Raw genomic sequence first — 20,792 nt, 5'->3', positions numbered from 1 at the left:
CCCACCCCAGAGCCCACACCCCCAGCTAGAGCTTTCGCCCCCCACACACACCCTGAACCCAAGCCCTGAGCTCCTCCAACACCCCAAACACCTTATCCCCAGTCCCAGCCAGAGCCCTCCTCCCCCTGCACTCCAACCCTCTGCCCCAGCCCTGCGCCCCCTCCAACACCACAAACCCCTCATCTCCAGCCCGAGCCCTCATCCCCCACACCCCAACCCTCTGCCCCAGCCCCGAGCCTCTCTAACCCCCCAAGCTCCCCAGCCCCAGACAGAGCCCTCACCCCCTACACCCCCACTCTTGCCCTGAGCCCCTCCCATACCCCAAAGCCCTCATCTGCAGCCACAGCCCTCACCCCTGCACCCCCTCCCATCCCCAAACTCCCTCCCAGAGCCTTGGGCAGGTGGGGGGCGGCGTTTGGGCGGGGGCGGGTTCTGGGCACCACCAAAATTTCTACAAACCTGCCGCCCCTGCCCCCCTAGGAGCCTCTTCATCCCCCTCAGGGCCTGAGGCTCCTTCCGGAGGGGCGGCCTCACAGCCCGGGCACCTGCAGACGCACTAAGGGGCGAGCAGGCCAAGGGCGGGGGGACGCAGGAGGCGACGCCCCGGGACCCGCAGAACGAGGCCGCAGCGCGGCGGCCGCGGCGGCGGCGGCGGCGGCGGGGGGCGGGGCGCGTGGCCCCGGGGAGGGCCGCCCCGCGCGCTGCATGGCGCACCACGTGCCCGAGCCCAGCGACAGGCGGGGGCGGGGCGATCCAGGTTGCGGGGCCCGGCAGCGCGGCTCGGGCCTAGCGGGATGGAGCCGCAGGAGGCGGCCGGGGCTGCGGCGGGCGGCGGCGGCGGCGCGGGGCTGCTGGAGCTGGAGCTGCCGCGGCGCGGGGCGGGCGAGGCGGGCGCGGTGGCGGCCGAGCTGGAGGCGCGGCGCAGCGACGAGGCGCGGCGGCTGGTGCTGGCGCGGCGGCTGTCGGGCCCGCTGCCCGCGGGGCTGGCGCGCTGGTTCCCGGCGCTGGAGGTGCTGGACGTGAGCGGCACGGGGCTGGCGGCGCTGGGGGCCGAGCTGCTGGGGCTGTCGCGGCTCCGCACCCTGCTGGCCAAGAACAACCGGCTGGGCGGGCCCGGCGCGCTGCCCAAGGGGCTGGGGCAGGCCCCGCTCGCCCGCTCCCTGCGCGTCCTCAACCTCAGCGGCAACCGCTTCACCGAGCTGCCCGCCGCGCTGCTGGGGCTGCGGGGGCTGCAGAGCCTCAGCCTGGGCGGCAACCGGCTGCACAGCATCCCCCCCGAGATCCAGGCCCTCAGCAGGTGAGAGCCGGGCGCCGCCGGCGGGGAGGGGCCCCCGAGAGCCCCCGGCCGCGGTGTCGGCGCCAGGCAGGCCCCCGAGGGGCAGCGAGGATCCCCGGCCCCGTTTCTGCTCGGGAGTCTCAAGCGCAGGGAGGAGAACCCGGGAGCGCTGGTTCCCCCCCCCGGCTCCGGTCCCCGGGCCGCCCTCGGTGCGCTGCCCCTGCCAGCGGCGGCCCCTGCGGGCGTGGCGCGGCTAGGGCAGAAGCTGCCTCTAAAAAGCGTGAGCTGCCCTGCGTTAGCGCCTTCTTCAAACTCCCCTGCTGCCCTTAACGCGTCAGCCTGGGCAAGGTGTCCCATACAGCCCTGTCAACCGTTGGGAATAGGCCACATCCACCTTGATTGAATTGGCCTCCTTGGCACTGACATCCCACCCCCCCACCCCACTTGGTAAGGCGACTCCCATCTTTTCATGTGCTGTATGTTTATACCTGCCTACTGTATTTTCACTCCATGCATCTGATGAAGTGGGTTATAGTCCACGAAAGCTTATGCCCAAATAAATTTGCTAGTCTCTAAGGTGCCACAAGGACGCCTCGTTGTTTTTGTTGATACAGACTAACCTGTCTACCCCTCTCAAACCTATCGTGAAGACAAGGCCGTTTGTGGTTTTCACGTGAGTTAGCAGGGTCAGGGTAAACCCCATGTGCCCCCAGAGTCTCTGCCTTATGTGATAGCAACAAATTGCCTTACTGCCTTCACTTGGATTTTACCTCCTGTTAGGTAACTTGAGAGAACACCTGTTTTTTCTGGTGAAGTTGTGTCCTGAGAGTATGTCTAGGCTATGGGAAAAGATGTGGTTTTAAATGATTGGCTCGCTTGAGCTAGCCCACCACATTTGAAACACTGTTAACGTAATCTAATTGCATTACAATTTAACACTCGTACATCTCTGTTATCTGGTAAATGCTGAATCTAGGAGACAACTTGAGGTAGCTAACTCAATTTAAAAATGCACTTCTTTCTCTCCTATAGCATATTCTAACTAGGTAGACAAAATCACATGAGTGTTTTTTGGTGCTGTATAAGGCTACATGCTACAGTTGTCTAGTCTTGGATGTTAAACATTATGGGTTTCCACTTAATGCTTCAGGTTGGTTATTTTTCCAGTTTTAATCCAACCTCTGATGATTTAACCAGTCTCGTGCTGTTTCCTGGACTGAGAAAGTAGTGAGTGATTGTGTAATGATAACGTTTTTTATTTGGGGAAGAGAGGTTATCCCATTGAAAATAGAGTTGGAGAATGGTGGGGGAATATCCATCTGACATGCAATGTCTCCCTCACTAATCACATTTTCACTTTAATATAGAACTTTAAGTAGCATATTTTTTCTTCTCTTTTCCTCCCGTCTTGTCTGACTTTAGGCTATAATAATAGTTTTATATGTGCAGCCAAAGAACATAAGAACGGCCATACTGGGTCAGGTCAGTGGTCTCTCTAGTCCAGTATCCTGTCTTCCGACAGTGGCCAATGCCAGGTGCTTCAGAGGAAATGAACAGAACAGGCAATCCTCAAGTGATCCATCTGCATCAGGGAAGTGAGTGTTTATTTTTTGCAACATCCACTAACCTTCAAAGAAGAGAAGCAGACATTAAGCATAGCTTGGTATAAGGGAAAAAATTTCTGAGCTCTGCTCTTGGCTAAGGTTCTCTGAGGGATCTAGATCTTCTGCCAGAAGCTTGAGCTGTTTACCTTATGCTGGGTAGGCTGCTGATGTCCATGGGCAAGGTTCAGGAAGATGTGATGTAAATATAGTAAATCATGTGGAAACCCTGTGTCCTCTTACTGGAGTCTCCAGTGTGCTTCAGATTTTGAACCTATGTACATCTGAGCAATGACCTCTTATGCAAAAACAAGAACCCGGATGTCTGAGAAAAATGTATGTGTGAGAGAGTGGGGAGAGAAGTGTCAGATCACCTGTAGGTCTTGTTTGTCTAAATTGGTACAGAAACTGATTTAGTTGAATCAGTGCAACTCTTTTGTGTGGTATTTTGAGTTATATTATATTATCTTATATTAAGAGTGCCTTAAAGAATTTATTTATACAAAATCAGTGTAAGGCACTCTTAAAACCAAAATACCACACAAGGGAGTTGCACTGATTTAATTAAATTGATTTCTGTACTAACCTAGGGCTTATCTACACTGGCACTTTACAACGCTGCAAATTTCTCGCTCAGGGGTGTGAAAAAACACACCCCCTGAGTGCTGCAAGGTTCGGTGCTGTAAAGGGCCAGTGTAGACAGTGCACCAGTGCTGGGAGCTACTCACCTCGAGGAGGTGGGTTTTTTTATAGCGCTGGGAGAGCTGTGACTATACAGCCACAGGGCAGCACTTTAATGTTGCTAGTGAAGACGTGCCCTTAGGTTAAATTGGTACAACTTCCTTACATTGACAAGGCCTAAATTCTCCCCCATGTCTCTCGTCGTCTGTATACTCACCCCTAATTCTCATTTGGTGAGCTGCTGTATAATTTGGCCATTGAGGGGACTAGGTGCATGTTCCCAACCTATTCAGGCTCCTGCGCTAGTTTCAGACTACAATCTCAGTTGTGCCTACACTGTGCAATGGAGCTTGGGTTGCTGCAGATTTTAGTTAACAGTCAAGAGTAGCTTATGCTTTGTTAGTGGTGATGCAGTGGGGCCCAGCACAGAAGCTCACTAGAAGCCTAGAATATCAGGCTCCAGTTCAAAATGCCAGTGCTGGCCCGTGTACCAATAAGGGAAAATACTGTTCTGTAGCTGTAGAGTTTCACTATTAACAGATACCTGAGTGTTTTTTTGCCTTAGCAAAACTGCCTATTGGTCACAATACAGCAAAAGGTCACTTTTTCTAGTGTAGACCAAGCCTAATAAATATACCCTCAGCTTCCCAAGCTATCTGTAAAGTTAAAAGTTACCTGTAAATGAAAAATAATCAGGCATGTGCCTTCTCTTGCTACTTCAATGTCTAAAGAGAACCTGAATGATAGTATGCACCCCCCCCCCCAAAGCATTTCTGACTATTTACATTAGAAATAAAGTATGTTCTCACAGAGTCTTTGAAGAACTAATAAGGTCATAACACAGATACCAAGAAGGTAAACATCTAGTGAGTGCCAGCAAGGTCAATACTGGCCAGTTAGTGTGTGACACGCAGGTATGGATTAGTATTTACCCCACACTCATGTACACTAAGGTACTGTGTGGGCAGCTTGCCCAAAGAGTTAAGTTTTAAGTTTCTGCACCTTGACTTCTTCAGTTGTGTTATGAAAACGTTCTCAATCCACTTTAAGTCCTCTGTCAAAAACAACAAAAGCAAGTAGTGCTGAGAAAGAGAAATAAGCAGACAAACTAGCCTTACAGACCTTCTGCTTCTTTGGGTTTATGCCCTCTTTTCACTATTCTTTTCCTCACCGGTCACTTTAAAATGTGTCAGCTGTTTCTGATATGTATTGCCCAATTTTGCTATTTAACTTCTTTCCACAACCCATTATATGGGAGTAAAATAAAAGAAACCTGCACTTCTGCTGCTAGTGATTCATGGGTCTTTATATTTCTCATTTGATGAGCCCTGGAGAAGCCATTATTTGCAAACCTGCATGTGTAATATAACTTAGCAGTGCCTCTATTCTAGTGGAGTATCAGAGGGGTAGCCGTGTTAGTCTGGATCTGCAAAAGCGGGAAAGAGTCCGGTGGCACCTTATAGACTATCAAACGTTATGCTCCAATACGTCTGTTAGTCTATAAGGTGCCACAGGACTCTTTGCCGCTATTCTGGTGGAGGCAGAGGTAATATTTTGGGCTTGCATACACGTGAAAATTCATCTGGAATAAGGTAGGATAAGAAATTAGAGTGCTTTAAATATTTCTGAAAAAACTACGTATGTGGCTGCTCTTATTCCACAATAAGAGTACCTTATTCCAAATTATCTTAAACCGCTTTGGAAGTGGTTTAAGCTAATTCAAAATAAGGCAATGTTATTCTGGAATAAGAGCACCCACATACGCAGTTACTCCAAAATAGCTATTCCTGACTGACTGCCCTGGTATAGTAACACTTAGTGTGAGGCAGTGCTACTGTGGTTCTGATATATACACCTGCAGTCAGAGTAAGCTTCTTCACAGATGGGTGTCAGAAGAGTGGGGCTCAGTCTTTGTAATGCTACTCAGACTTGCCTCAAAGTCATTACATGACAGGATCTCAGTGGAAATTAACCGCTTAAGTAAACATAGCAGTTGGCATCTTCATTTTTGCTGCTGGGAACTTAAGTATTCTATCCTTGCAGTTGCATCAGTCTTTAGGTAGTTTAATTCCTCTTCAGTGGGGTTACTCCATATCTACATCAGTGCAAATGAAAGGGGAATCATTATGTTTCTGACCAATTGGACACCAAGAACACTTAAACTAAACTGGTTTTCATCCATTTTCTTAACTTCACTGTTTTCATGCAGCAGTTATTGTTGTCTTTCATATGCCTGATTAACCCCCAACTGTTGAAGCAGTGAGAGAGTGTGAAAGGCTCAAATGAACGTAGCTGGGTCCTACAGAGCAGGCTGCTGAGTAGAGCTGGGTGAATTTTTTTTCAGCAAATAGTAACACATCACCAAAATTATTCACCAATTCACATCAGAGTGGTTTCAGCTGAAAAAAACTTTTTTTAAAAAAAATGCTGAAATACTTTGTTTTGACATTGTGTTTAGAAATGAAATGTCACTTTGTTTGACCCAAAGAGGGTTTTTGTTTTGCTTCTCATTTTAGCAAGGAAAAAAGCAAAATAATTCAGTGTTTGGTTTGAAATGAAACAAAACATTTGGATTTTTCAGTTTGGCTGCCAAACCGAAAAATCAGTTATTCATTTAGCTCTGCTGTAGAGTCTTCTGTGATGTTAGAGAGCTGTGTGCGTACCCTTTGATGCAATGAAAAAAGAAAAGGAGTACTTGTGGCACCTTAGAGACTAACCAGTTTATTTGAGCATGAGCTTTCGTGAGCTATAGCTCACTTCATCGGATGCATAGCATATCGTGGAAACTGCAGAAGACATTATATACACACAGAGACCATGAAACAAAACTTCCTCCCACCTCACTCCCCCGCTGGCAACAGCTTATCTAAAGTGATCCTCAAGTAGAGCCATTTCCAGCACAAATCCAGGTTTTCTCACCCTTTCCCCCCCCCCCCCCCACACACACATACAAACTCACTCTCCTGCTGGCAACAGCCCATCCCCCTTTGAAACCCCTCTTTATAATGCGCATGATAATCAAGGTGGGTCACCTCCAGCACTAATCCAGGTTTTCTCACCCCCCCCACACACACCCCCCTTTTTTTTCCAAAAACCACACACACAAACTCATTCTCCTGCTGGCAACAGCTCATCTTACAATGTGCACAGCAATAATCCAAGTTTAACCAGAACGTCTTGGGGGGGGGTTTGCAGGAAAAAAACAAGGGGAGACAGGCTACCTTGCATAATGACTTAGCCACTCCCAGTCTCTATTCAAGCCCAAATTAATAGTATCCAATTTGCAAATGAATTCCAATTCAGCAGTTTCTCGCTGGAGTCTGGATTTGAAGTTTTTTTGCTTTAAGATAGCGACCCTCATGTCTGTGATTGCGTGACCAGAGAGATTGAAGTGTTCTCCGACTGGTTTATGAATGTTATAATTCTTGACATCTGATTTGTGTCCATTTATTCTTTTACGTAGAGACTGTCCAGTTTGACCAATGTACATGGCAGAGGGGCATTGCTGGCACATGATGGCATATATCACATTGGTGGATGTGCAGGTGAACGAGCCTCTGATAGTGTGGCTGATGTTGTTAGGCCCTGTGATGGTGTCCCCTGAATAGATATGTGGGCACAGTTGGCAACGGGCTTTGTTGCAAGGATAGGTTCCTGGGCTAGTGGTTCTGTTGTGTGGTATGTGGTTGTTGGTGAGTATTCGCTTCAGGTTGGGGGGCTGTCTGTAGGCAAGGACTGGCCTGTCTCCCAAGATTTGTGAGAGTGTTGGGTCATCCTTCAGGATAGGTTGTAGATCCTTAATAATGCGTTGGAGGGGTTTTAGTTGGGGGCTGAAGGTGACGGCTAGTGGCGTTCTGTTATTTTCTTTGTTGGGCCTGTCCTGTAGTAGGTGACTTCTGGGTACTCTTCTGGCTCTATCAATCTGTTTCTTCACTTCCGCAGGTGGGTATTGTAGTTGTAAGAATGCTTGATAGAGATCTTGTAGGTGTTTGTCTCTGTCTGAGGGGTTGGAGCAAATGCGGTTGTATCGCAGAGCTTGGCTGTAGACGATGGATCGTGTGGTGTGGTCAGGGTGAAAGCTGGAGGCATGTAGGTAGACTAACACGGCTGTTACTCTGAAACCTGTTTGATGTGATGAGCGCCAAAGTATGTGCTCTTTAACATATTTAATACACAATATCCACTTAAAAAAAAAAAAAAGCCAGGTGCTAAGTGTGTGGGTAGACTTGCAACTGGAGCCGTGGTAAAGATATGATGTTAGAGGCAACCCACTAGAATTCCTTTCTTCAAACATTTTACCAATAATTTCAGGAGACTGATCTTAAATTTGTTGCGTCTCAGCAGCAGCTGTGTTGTTCTTTGTAGAATTGCCAAATCCTAGAAAGTGGTGAGCATAAGTGTATTGTCTGATTAAACTCTTACTTCCTCACTCCACTTGTAGACCAGATGGGGAAACTTCTTGTTAAAGTTTGTTTTAGGGAAATTTTGATATCTCATCTGAATTTAGAGTTCTGGGCGGATCTCTCTACTGCCAGCTGTTAAGTTTTATGCTAGCCAGCATCTTTGGGCAGTGGGGACAAGCATCATTAGTTGTAAAGAAAGGATAGATCCAAATGTTGGAGCGCTTCTACGCTGGGAAACTAAACATTAGAGTATGGCCCTGAGGTATTGTGGTAACAGGATGTTAAACATGAATTAGTACTCAGTGGAGAAAGGAACTGTTGCGTTTAACATAAATCGGTCTGTCTCCATTGAATATTTTATGTGGCATCAGTTATCATGATTTCTCTAGGTCGTATTCTAACACATGTGGACAAACCCTTGGAATATTGGTTCATTGATGTGGAGAAGCAGTGTGGCCTAGTGGATAGAACATTGGCTAGGGTCTCGAGAGCTCTAAATTCTGTTCCTGGCTCAGCCACTGGCCTCTAGGACGACCTTAGGCAAATCACTTCACCTCTCTATGCTTTAGTTAACCCATCATTAAAAGGGGGATAATTAGACTAACTTCCTTTGTAAAGCACTTTAGATCTAACTGTGAAAGTGGTATCTCAAAAGTAGTCCTTATTTCTCTGAGTAAATATATCATTATTGAGCTCAGCTGAGCATCTCTCTATTCCCTTTCTAAATGCAAAAGCCCTGACGTGGTAAAATAAAGTACATACTCTGACGCCCCAAGAAGAGTCTAACACAGCTATAACCGAATATCGCACCATACACATAAATGTAGTTACTTATTTAAGCTCAAGTCAGATTCGGTGACCACAGCATATCACCTTGAGCTATCCAGTTACTGTGACAACAGACTGGAAACGCTCTGGCTTCAACAGAGCCACAGTCTTGCTGCATATGCTCATTTGATTTCATTCCATTAGGTTCATCAGTTCAGCTTGTGCTGACCTGGTGTTACAAACTCTACTCTTAATAAACCCTTAAGACCTCTAGTTCTCATAACAAGAACTAGGGGTCACCAAATGAAATTAACAGGCAACAAGTTTAAAACGAACAAAAGAAAATAGTTCTTCACACAACACACTGTTAACCTGTGGAACTCTTTGCCAGAGGATGTTGGAAAGGCCAATACTATAACAGGGTTAAAAAAAGAATTAGATAAATTCATGGAGGATAGGTCCATCAATGGCTATTAGCCAGGATGGGCAGGAATGGTGTCCCTAGCCTCTGTTTGCCAGAAGCTGGGAATGGACAACGGGATGGATCAGTTGATGATTACCTGTTCTGTTCATTCCCTTTGCAGCACCTGGCATTGGCCACTGTCGGAAGACAGGATACTTGGCTAGATGGATCTTTGGTCTGACCCAGTATGGTCATTCTTATGTTCTTAATAACTTTTTCAGTAGTCAGGTTTCAGAGTAACAGCCACGTTAGTCTGTATTCGCAAAAAGAAAAGGAGTACTTGTGGCACCTTAGAGACTAACCAATTTATTTGAGCATAAGCTTTCGTGAGTGAGCTGTAGCTCACGAAAGCTTATGCTCAAATAAATTGGTTAGTCTCTAAGGTGCCACAAGTACTCCTTTTCTTTTTTCAGTAGTGTATCCCTAAAAGGGTGGTGAATCCCATGCTGTAGCTGAGATCAGTGTAGGGAGGGTTAGAGCAATAATTTGAGCCCAAGGTGTACATGGAAAAAAATTAGAAGATCCATGTGATTTTTTGTAAATAGCTGATTATATTTGAGATGTAGCTACCCACACAGCAGATTTCAATACCATCTAAGCTGCCATGTGGATTTTGGAGCACTTAGAGAGTCAACTACTAAGCTGAAAATGACACTCAACATTAACTATAGCAGAGCTGCTCCACTATCATTTTATTATGGTCGTTGATAATATGTCAACTTTCTCTTCATATGGTATGTCTTACGAAAATTGTTTTATCTGCAATGCAAGCTGTAAATCTCTCATAAATTGAATGAGACCCAGCGCTAAGTGAAACTGCAGAAATAGGATTAATGAAGTAATGCAGTCTTCTTCTCTTTCAGTTTAGAGTTTTTGTACCTTGGAGGGAATTTCATTACTGCAATCCCACCTGAGTTAGCAAACCTGCCTTCTCTAAGTTACCTAGTGCTGTCTGACAACAAGATCCAGAGTATTCCTCCTCAGCTGGCACAGTGAGTATATCCAACTAATTTGCTGTCTTCAGCCACCAGCCAATGCTCAAACCTCTTTATTCTGCAAGTGTGGATGAGAGTACCTGGGAAGATCTGGTTGCTCGTTAGTTCTTAATCACAGGTTAGGTCTGCAGGGGGAGATTCTCAGCACCAGGCAATGCAAGGAGGACTTGTAAATTCTAAATATTGTGAAAGTGAATGTCCATTTTAGGATTTGTTATGGGAGCCATCACCATAGCATCTAAGCACAGACGCAGGAAATGTGAAAGCTGAAATGCCAATAGTAAAAATAAATGCCACGCTATACATTTTTCATCCTATTGTGCTCAGTCTCCTTTGCCTTGTACCCAAAATCTTTTCCCAATCTTATTTGCACGATACTCTTCTAGAGCATCTCATTCAAGGATATCAGAATGTTTTAAACATTCACTAAGGTTCACTACACACTTCTGAATGTAAGATTGTTTTATCTACTACAAAACAGAAAAAATCTACACAGCAGTTCAAGACAGAAAGTAAAGAATACCCTGTGCAATTGAAACTCCAAGCTAAGCTGATAGAAGCGTGGGGTTTTCCAAGTTGGAATTTGATCAGGATAGCAGGGTTTAGCATTACTACTCTTGACATGGGATCTCTGACGTCAAGTGTTCAGAACCTTAGTTTTGTTTAATTTGAAAGATGACTCTTCCAGCAGCATGGTGTCCTTATGCAGTATGAGAAATATTGGTTTGGTGCTGAGGGAAGGGAGAGCTCTACATACAAAACAAATCAATATGTTGTGTCTCCCAGTCACACTCACCTGGTCTGACCTTGGTTAGCTCTTGAGCTCTGACAGGATCTAAGCATGCGGTGATGCAGGTGCAGACAATGAAAGCATGGGGTTTGTCAGAGTTAGCTGACTGCTAGTGTGCTCATCTTTAATACATGAGTGAGAACAGGTGACCTATTCAGAGCATTGTGTGGAGCCTTTTGGATACATACCCTTGGTGCAAGGAAACATCCCTCTAAAAGCATTCTTTTTGTGTAGCACTATTTAGTTCCATACTATTTTTTTAGGGTGGGTTGGCAGACACATTTAAGACCCTGCTTATTTCTTTAACATGCATTGAGGAGCTGAGCCAAGTTCTGCATAGGCTAGTCTGTGTGCTAGACGAGCAACTCTGTTAGCATGGCTTTGTGCTTAAAGGAAAAAGCCAAAGGAAACAAGCTAGTGAGAAAGGCAGTAAATGGGTGGTGCTTTGTAATGCTTGTTCCTCTTGACTGTCTTCCTCTTGATTTTTTTCAGGTTGCATTCCCTACGTTCCCTTAGCCTTCACAACAACCTGCTGACGTACCTCCCCCGGGAGATCCTCAACCTGGTTCACCTGGAAGAGCTGAGTTTGCGAGGAAACCCACTGGTTGTTCGCTTTGTCCGTGATCTGACTTATAATCCCCCAAGTCTCCTGGAACTAGCTGGACGCACCATGAAAACCCGCAACATTCCCTATGCTCCCAGTGATCTCCCAGGGAATCTTGTCAGATATTTGAGCCTGGCCAGCAACTGCCCCAATCCTAAGTGCGGAGGTAAGTTAGCTGCTCTCTGCTCCCTGTTCTCACCTGCCAGCTCTTCTATTTCTTTCTAACCTAGCTCTCCTTTTAGTAGCTTAATTGTATGTGTTGTCATACCAGTCAGTTCCTCCTGTGAGCATTTCAGTAGCCCCAGGTGTTGTCTTATCCTCTTCCTCAAGGGACTGTGTCACTGCATCTTAACTTGGGCTGTCTCTACCCTAAGCAAGAAAGTCCCTGCAGGGTCATTGATTGCTTAAAATCTTAGCACTGGTTTGCAACCTCTGCACAGGAGCACAGTTTTTGATAGAACTGTTTTGGCTGGTACGCAAAATGCACTTTTAGAACGATGCAGCTGTACCAACGTGTTCTGGGATTCGTGAAGCACCTATCCCATAGTGTTGAGCACAAGTGTCACATGTAACCTGTATGCAAGGGATTTTACAGGCATTGTACAAGACTGGGGAGTTCCAAGCAATGCTTTTTTTTTTTTTTTGCAAGGGATTTATTCTAATGCAAATAGTCTATTTCTTAGTCTGTTCCTTAACTACCACTTCTTCGGTCCTGATTCTGTCCGCTTCATACAACTTAATATGACAGCTTCAAAACAGGGAGTGGATGGAGAGGCCAGAGATTGGGTTGCATTGAGTGGGAGAGGAATTTTTCCTTGCATTTCACACAGCTTAGAGAATGAAAATAGATTGAAAAAAGAAAAGGAGTACTTGTGGCACCTTAGAGACTAACCAATTTATTTGTTAGTCTCTAAGGTGCCACAAGTACTCCTTTTCTTTTTGCGAATACAGACTAACACGGCTGTTACTCTGAAACCTAAAAATAGATTGAGTGGTTTCACTTAATCCTGATCTGCAGTTTGCTGCTACAAATGCTGCAGAGGCATAGTTAACTCAAAGGCAACTACAATTTAAAAAAACAAAACAAAAACTCCACACACACACCTCTAGAAACATTTCTGAAAATGACTGTGTCAGAATAAGAACAATCTCCCTGCAGTAGGAGGAGAACATAACTGTGGCATCATTCTGTTCTGTTCTCATGGAAAATAGCATCCAAGTTCAGCATGGTAACTTCACTCAAGCAGAAGAGAAATGGGGTTATGAGGGAGAGAGCTTTTATTTATATACACGCACTTTTGATAACTGTTAGAAGGGGCCTGGTAGACTGGAAAATAGAGCGGGTAAATGGATTTAACATTTAAAGACATGTTTGACAGTCCCCAGCATGACGTTACCTCTGAATTCTTAGAGAAATTTCCTTTTCTGTGGAATGAATTGGCCATTGTTCCTCTCTTCAAATAGTACTTTGCCCTTCTGTAACTCTTTCACCTGGTTTCAGAGTGGTAGCCGTGTTAGTTTGTATCAGCAAAAAGAACGAGGAGTACTTGTGGCACCTTAGAGACTAACCAATGTATTTGAGCATAAGCTTTTATGGGCTAAAGCTTGGGCCTAGCCCACTAAAGCTTGGGCCTAGCCCACAAAAGCTTCTGCTCAAATACATTGGTTAGTCTCTAAGGTGCCACAAGTACTCCTCGTTCTTCACCTGGGTATCTCAAGTGCTTTAGAAACATGAATTCTCTCAAACCCCTGGGAGGTAACTGCTAAGTATTATCTCCATTTTACAGGTGGGAAAACTAAGAATTTAAGTCACTGTGTGGCCTTGCAACTCAAGGGAATCAGTGGCAGAGCTGGGAATAGAACACAGGTGTCCTGACTTTTGGTGCTCCACTTCCAGCTACTTTAGCAGCTACTTTGCAAACACTATCCTAGAGTGAGAAAATAGTTGGCAAAATTAGGCAGTGGGGCCATGGTATAAAATGCATGAGATGCAGATACCTGGCAAACTGCTACTTTCTCTGAAAAAATCTGATAAATGTGTTGCCAGAAGCCACACATAAACTGATGCTTTCAGTTTCCACTTCAGCACACAGATATGCTCCTCCCCACTAAAAAATTCTTAGTTCCATAACCTTTGCTGTTTGAATTAATCCCTAAGATGAGGCAGGTGCATTAGAAATCATGGCTGGCTTGTTCATTTCTGTGGAGCATGCAGGTTTCACAACAAACCATTGAGTCGTTGTTTTAAAAACTGCCTTGCTTTCCTTCCCCTTCCAGGTGTCTACTTCGACAGCTGTGTCCGACAAATCAAATTTGTTGACTTCTGTGGGAAGTACCGCCTGCCGCTGATGCACTATCTGTGCTCCCCAGAATGCTCTTCCCCCTGCAGCTCCGCCTCTCAGAGCTCCACTTCCCAAAGCGAGTCTGACTCAGAGGATGAAGCCATTGTTGCTGCACACAGGATGCAGAAAGTTCTTCTTGGATAAAAGGGAGTGGTGGACTAGAAGAGAAACATGTCACTAAAGCAATAGTGGAAATGCAGAGCTGGAGGCTCTTTCCTGAGGGGCTCATTAGAAACAGTCCTCAAGTCATGTAAGCGGCAGCACATCTGAGCAAATCTAGAATTGCTTGGTGTGATGCTGCTTAGAAGATTTAACTCAATGCCTTGCCTACATGGGGATGTTGTGGGGCTACAGTTATCACTAAACTACCATGGAGATCTGTGTAAAGGGGGTCAGGGAGAGCAGACCTGCCATGTCTGGGAAGCCTGTCTAAAGGGGTTTTTGACAGCATGACACTTCACTACTATGATTGGCTTTAGCACCATATGAAGCAAAGAAGACTGTTGTTCTGGGGTATTACATTATGGTAAATCAGCAAGAGTGTAACTGTGCTATTCTGAGTGTATGGACTCCAGTGCTGTATTTATCAGCAAATCTTTCTCGTATCATGCTTCAACACTCTGCTCTCTCCCTTGATTTTCGCTTACATATTTACATACTCCCCCCCCCCCCCCCCCCCCAAAATGAAATTTCTTTTTGTTGGGGATGGATTTTTCGAAGATCTGGCTACTGTCTTCCTCTGCTCCAGACTTAAGGTCTACATCTATTGTAGATGTTAGTTTATTACAGCCCCAGTATTGAGCCGGTTTGGTGTTTATCTCCCTTTTTATACAAGGCTGCTGTTAGTCTCTCCTTCTGACTCATCTTTATCGCCTCTTTGCAACTGGTGCATCGGTGTCACCATGTTGATTGGGAATACATGCAAAGCATCTCACTGAGCCTTGCCACCTATACAGATCTACAGCCATATGCCCCTGTCTAAAGAACCAAATCATTGCCCTCCCCTGTCCTTTAAACTCATCTGGCCCCAGTGGAGCAAATGTGCTCCTAAACTTGTGTGAATTCCATAGTGCCTCTCACTTGGTCTTTCTGTTGTGTCCTCTTTATTGAGGATAGCTTCTTTTCACTTTTTACAGTATAACTTCACATATTGGAGGCCACGCACTAAGGCTGTCATTGCCTACATTAGGCGTTAAGCAAAATCTCTGTGTGAGAAGTTTATTACATGGTTTCGGCAACTTGTGCCTTGAAAAAACTTACTACTTTCCTTCAGCTGAAATACAGAGTAAGGAACATTGCAGAGCACTATTCTTTCCCTCCATCCCAGTATGAAAAGAGAAGCTGGTAGGAGGAAGTGGAAGGCAAGTCACTTTGAGCGTGTTGTGTGGGAGACAAGTTGGTGTTGAAGGTGGTTGTATATTTTATTAGTTTTGCATTCACTCTTGCTCATGCAATCCTTTACGTTGTTCAGATAATGTATTCAGTTACCTTAAACTGTATTTAAAGGAAAACTGCAGAGATTAGATATAATTCTGTAGCCAAATATTTAATTGAGAAATACATATATCTTTTAAAGAGTTAATGAAATTGATAGGTATTTCCATCTCTTTGCCAAGGAGAGCTGATGGTGAGTTTGAGTGCAGGTAGTTAATGTGAACAGTGGGATCACGTTTTTAAAAAAAAAAAAATCTACTTGATGTGAAGCAGTTTATACAGTGGCCAATTCTTTTATGTGTATCTCTGTTCAGTAAGAGGCTAGACTTTCAGAAGTCAGTAACGAATATCTTAATGAGTTCTGCAGTGGCCAAATGCAATTTCTCATGGACTTCTGTCCTGCTCACTGTCTGCTTTTCAAATCTTTGATTGAATTGTATGGGGAGGAATTGGCTTGTTTTTGTTCCTTTCTCCTGTTGGCAGTAATGAATGGAAGGGATTTAATCCACTGAGTAATGAAACTTAATCCCCACAATGCATCTTTGTTACCCAGTTCAAAGAACTGTTTTTAATGCATTTTATACACACCAGGGAGATTTTTTTTTTTCTTCTGCTTGAATAGTTCCAAGATACTTCAAATAGACTTCTTCAGGGTGCACTCTAATACAGGAATAACTCCATCTTGGAAACCTCTTGATTTCTTTGTTTTTCTGATGAGAGCATTGGTGATCTTGTACTGAACACTAAAGGATTAAGGGGTTTTAATCCAGCCCTCTTGTGGAATTTTATCATGAGCATTGTGTTGATTTACAAAGTCTTAAAGGTGCCTTACGGTTTTTAAAAGTATATTTTGCTAGAAATGTATGAATATAGAATATTTCTAACATTATTTCATTATGAGCTGTAAACTGATTGTAACACTAAGCCAAAAATGTTATTTCTGAAAACTGTCTCTGTCCATTATTTGGTAATATCTCAACTCTAGTGTAGTGAGAAAGGGAGGGTTCCATCACCAGAATCATAGAAATTCGAGATTTTCTCTTTCCCCATAGGATTAGAAAGTAGAACAGTCTCCTGGGGGAAGCAGTAACACTCTTGCCCCTTAGGTCAATTAAAATTAGACTGTAGGCAGGATTGTGTGTATTTCATGAAAATCATTGTAGAATTTTGCTGCAGAATCTAGTGTTTTGTTTGTTTGTTTTTTTTAATTCTTGACTTAATGTTTCTACAGATAAATATAAAAACACAACCTGATTGTAAACTGAGTTGGTAGTGTTCCTGAGTCTGCCAGCAGCCTGAAACAATAGTGCCAAGAGGTGTGAACTGCCTCATTCATCTCAATGGGGCACTAATGCTGAAACCAAAAGGTGACAATTTAAATATCAGCATAGCTTTCTGCTTCACCGTTCATCATTTTAGAAACGTTCAGTAAATGTGCTTATCCAACAATCCCAAACTGCCTCCTAGGTGTCAGTAGCTTCAGCTACTTCCCTCTTGCTGGCTTTTGCGCTGCAGTTAGCAATTGTCAGTACAAAAATATGTCCCATATTGGAAAATGGGACGGTGTAAAACATGGGCGTCTTTTCTGAGTATATTCAATTTCATGTTTAATTATAAACCTCAGTATTTTAAATTGAGCTGCTGCAGACTTTCTCAGGTGCTGCAGATTTCACAAAACTTGTCCACTGCACGTAGGTCCAGATTACTGTAGTTTATGTGGGGCTTTGGGCTAAGTCTTCTGCTGTGGTAGAAGAAAGAATAAATCTAGCTTCATGCTGTACCTGATTACCAGGCAGCAGGCATATCTCCCTGACCCCAGCTGCTCGTCTTTCTGGGAGCATGAGCTGTAGCCCTCTTAACTTTTATCCTGGCTGTCACCACTAATGCTTTGAGGGCTTTGTATGTGATCCTCAACTGAAATGAGTTAGATGACTGCCTGAAGCTGATAAATGTTGAGTGAACTGAATGACAATTTACCTGCCACTACAGAATTGTCAAGACTACATGGCATTTCTCATGTAGGTGAACTGGAAACACTTCCCATACAGACAGGGGTTTCCCCCCACTGGGGAGGTGTATACCCCCCTGAACTTCCCCAACACCCCCTAGTTATCTGTTGCCAAATTAGTCGACTGGAAATTTGAATTGAAATTAAAACATTAATACACACTTTAAAAGTATATGCAGGGCCCTACCAAATTCACAGTCCATTTTGGTCTATTTCATGGTCACAGGATTTTAAAAATTTAAATCTGAAATTTCACAGTGTTGTAATTGTAGGTCCTGACCCAAAAAGGAGTTGGTGGGGGTAGGGGCGCTCACAAGGCTATTGTACTGGAGTTGTGGTATTGCTACCCTTACTTCTGCGGTGCTGATGGCGGCGGTGCTGCCTTGGAGCTGGGCTGCTGGAGAGCAGTGGCTGCTGACTGGGAGCCCAGCTCTGAAGGCAGAGCCACCGCCAGCAGCAGTGCAGAAGTAAGGGTGGTATAGTATGGTATTGCTACCTTTACCTCCACACTGCTGCTGACCGGGGGGCTGGGTTAAGATTTAGTTTGATTGGAGGGAGACAGATCCAGAGCAGAGAGAGAAAGAGGGCTGAGGGATTCTGTATTAGCAGATCTTAATGCAGGATCTGACTTGGTGTTTTTTTTTATTGTAAAGCATTTTGGCTGCTTTTGTAGATAAGTGTTAATAATCTGTCCTCTTCCTAGAGTTCTGAGGAGGTTATATGAGTATTTTTAAAGAGTGCAGATTAGGTTGCAGTGAGGTCTTAATAAGTGCAGAATCAGGCTCTAAACTGCTGTCAAGTCCACACAGTGAACAAACTGAAAAAAACACTTTGATCTTTCTGTTGTAGTGATCTTATGGGTAAAGTACAGCAATCCCTGGTTAAAAGAAATAGATCTGTGATTTTATTTTGATTGGTGTGGCTTTAAGAAGCTGCTTTCATGCTATTTACTCACCCCATGCTATTTACTACTCTCTATGGCTACACTACACAGCTTTTAGCGACATGACTGTGTTGCCATAGCCATGCCATTAAAAGTTGCGCAGTGTAGCTGCTGTTTGCCAAGTACCAAGAGGGGTAGCCGTGTTAGTCTGTATCCACAAAAACAATGCGGAGTCCGGTGGCACTTTAAAGACTAACAGCTTTATTTGGGGATAAACTTTCATGGGTAAAAAACAATGAAAGCTGATGCCCAAATAAATCTGTTAGTCTTTAAAGTGCCGCCGGATTCCTCACTGTTTTTGCTGTTTGTTGGCTCTCCTGCCAACAAAATACTTCTACCCCCCAAAATGAGCGGCATTCATGTTGTTGGCAGGAGAGTGCTTCTGCCGACAACGCGCTGTTCGCACTGGCACTTGTCTGAGACACAAAAGTTTTGTCCTTCAATTGCCAGTGTAGACATAGCCTTTAGACACTGATCCTGCAAACAGTTATGCATGTGGAGGACTCCCATGCATAGGTGTTTGCAGGATTGGGGCTTTAGTGAATGAATACTGGAGCAAAAGCATGTGGATAGGCCTAGCTCATGACATTTGCATGGTTACATTTCAAACAAAGTTTACATAGGTGTTAATGGCTTACGGTAAGAAAGAAAAGGATTCTTTTAACAGCATAATTCTTTTGTACTATTGTAGATATCTGAAAACTGTGATCTTAATGATTTTTTTAAAAATATCCTGTGTTACTAATTAATACATAGTAAATTGTTAAAACTGGGAGAACTTTACCATGGATGTTGTTTATTTGTTTGCCCTTTCAGTTAGAGTTGGATTCCAGACAAGTAATTTCCATTAAGTTTTAGAATTTGTTTGGGGAGAGGTATTGGAAACCATTATGGCCAGATCTTTGCTATCTAGTATCGTTCTGCTAAAAGAATAGGAGTACTTGTGGCACCTTAGAGACTAACCAATTTATTTGAGCATAAGCTTTCGTGAGCTACAGCTCACTTCATCGTATAGTTCTGGCTCTTCAAAATACTCCTCATGACTCATAAGTAGCAGGCACTAGGTGTGGTGCTAGGTGTTTTGTAGAATGAAGACCTTATTTGCAAGCTCTTTGAAGCAGGGATTTGTCTGCAAACTCCGAAGCCATGTGCTAATGTGCTCCAGGGCTTCTACTCTGAGTTTTTGAGTTGGTGACACACACAATGTGAAACCAGAAAAACTTTGCCTATTTCTAAAAGGCTCTGTTGCACTTGCACAGTGTGGGTCCTCCTAAACACTCATTTAAAATACCCACAACCAACCATTTGATGTTTTACTTCCCTTCATATTTTCAGTGTTGTCATCTGTTTGTGGTTTTGTTTGCTGTCTGTAAAAAGAAAAGGCTTGTACTTGTGGCACCAGATGCATCCGATGAAGTGAGCTGTAGCTCACGAAAGCTTATGCTCAAATAAATTGGTTAGTCTCTAAGGGGCCACAAGTACTCCTTTTCTTTTTGTGAATACAGACTAACACGGCTGTTACTCTGAAACTTTGCTGTCTGTGTCACTTTTACTTATTTTTACTGTTCTATGTGTGTCCAGTATTAATCAAATTAAGAGTTGATGTCTCAGAGAAATTGTATAAGCCTGAGTGAATGCCTTTTACTCTCCTTTCCAGGATCAGAAAAGATTGTGATAATATTTGTGATGAGAGCATGACTATTGCTAGTTGACTCATAGATTTGTTTAGCATCTTAAAGCTGAGCTATGTGTGCAGATAACATGCATGCAAGAGGGATAGTTCTGGGAACTGCAAAAGTCCGCAGCATGCTAGTGTTTGGCAGATGTTTCATTTTGTGAGAGCAGCTTTCCCGGAAGAGTTAGTGGCCTGTGGTAGGAGTAGGTTATTAAATTGGGCCTCCGATGCATATTTTTTATGCTTTTGCTTAATGCCCATGACTTTTGTTTTATTTATATAGTTGTTTTCAGTAGGCCACATTTTGGTGTGTTTACTAGCTTGAGTTGTAGAAAGGATGATAAAATACATGTACTCCAAGGGCAGTGTTAATTTTCTTTTTATTTGATTTGATATTAAATAAACATCTTAAGCCAGGCACCTTGTTAATTATCCCTTGTTTTAATATTCTTTCTTCTTCTTCCATACCTATGAGCTGTTTAAAAATATATATTATATCTAGGTTTTTTGTTTGTCCTGGTGGCACACATCCGCACATACCTCAATATTGGTGCTTCTCATGGATGGAAAAAATTAGAGGGAACATTGCTCACCACTATACTAACAAGGAACAGGGCAGGGCCTTGCACTGCAAGGAGCTCCAAGAGACCAGCTATGGTCAGCTTATACCACACCAGGGGCCCCATCGGGCAACAACACCCCTTGTTCTCTTCTCTTTCCTAAAGGCTTTGGCTCCAGCAACAGCCCTTGGAAAAGCCCTCTCCCTCCTCACATGTCCTTGCCCAGCAGGCCACCTTTGGGGGCTACAC

At 44.3% G+C, this 20,792-nt stretch overlaps 1 protein-coding gene across 1 annotated transcript; it reads left to right on the top strand.

The window, feature by feature from the left end:
• Positions 1-750: 750 nt before the first annotated feature.
• On the top strand, positions 751-20,400 carry LRRC58 (leucine rich repeat containing 58). The gene is made up of 4 exons (XM_037892058.2): positions 751-1,297; positions 10,056-10,184; positions 11,470-11,747; positions 13,859-20,400. The coding sequence occupies exons 1-4, from the start codon at positions 795-797 to the stop codon at positions 14,065-14,067; spliced, it is 1,119 nt and encodes a 372-aa protein (XP_037747986.1). The 5' UTR covers positions 751-794; the 3' UTR covers positions 14,068-20,400.
• The last annotated feature ends 392 nt before the right edge of the window (positions 20,401-20,792 follow it).

Source organism: Chelonia mydas, chromosome 1, assembly GCF_015237465.2.
Source record: "Chelonia mydas isolate rCheMyd1 chromosome 1, rCheMyd1.pri.v2, whole genome shotgun sequence".
Taxonomy (NCBI): Eukaryota; Metazoa; Chordata; order Testudines; family Cheloniidae; genus Chelonia; species Chelonia mydas.
The sequence above is the reverse complement of the archived record's forward strand: the minus strand, read 5'-3'. Positions and strand labels throughout refer to the sequence as shown.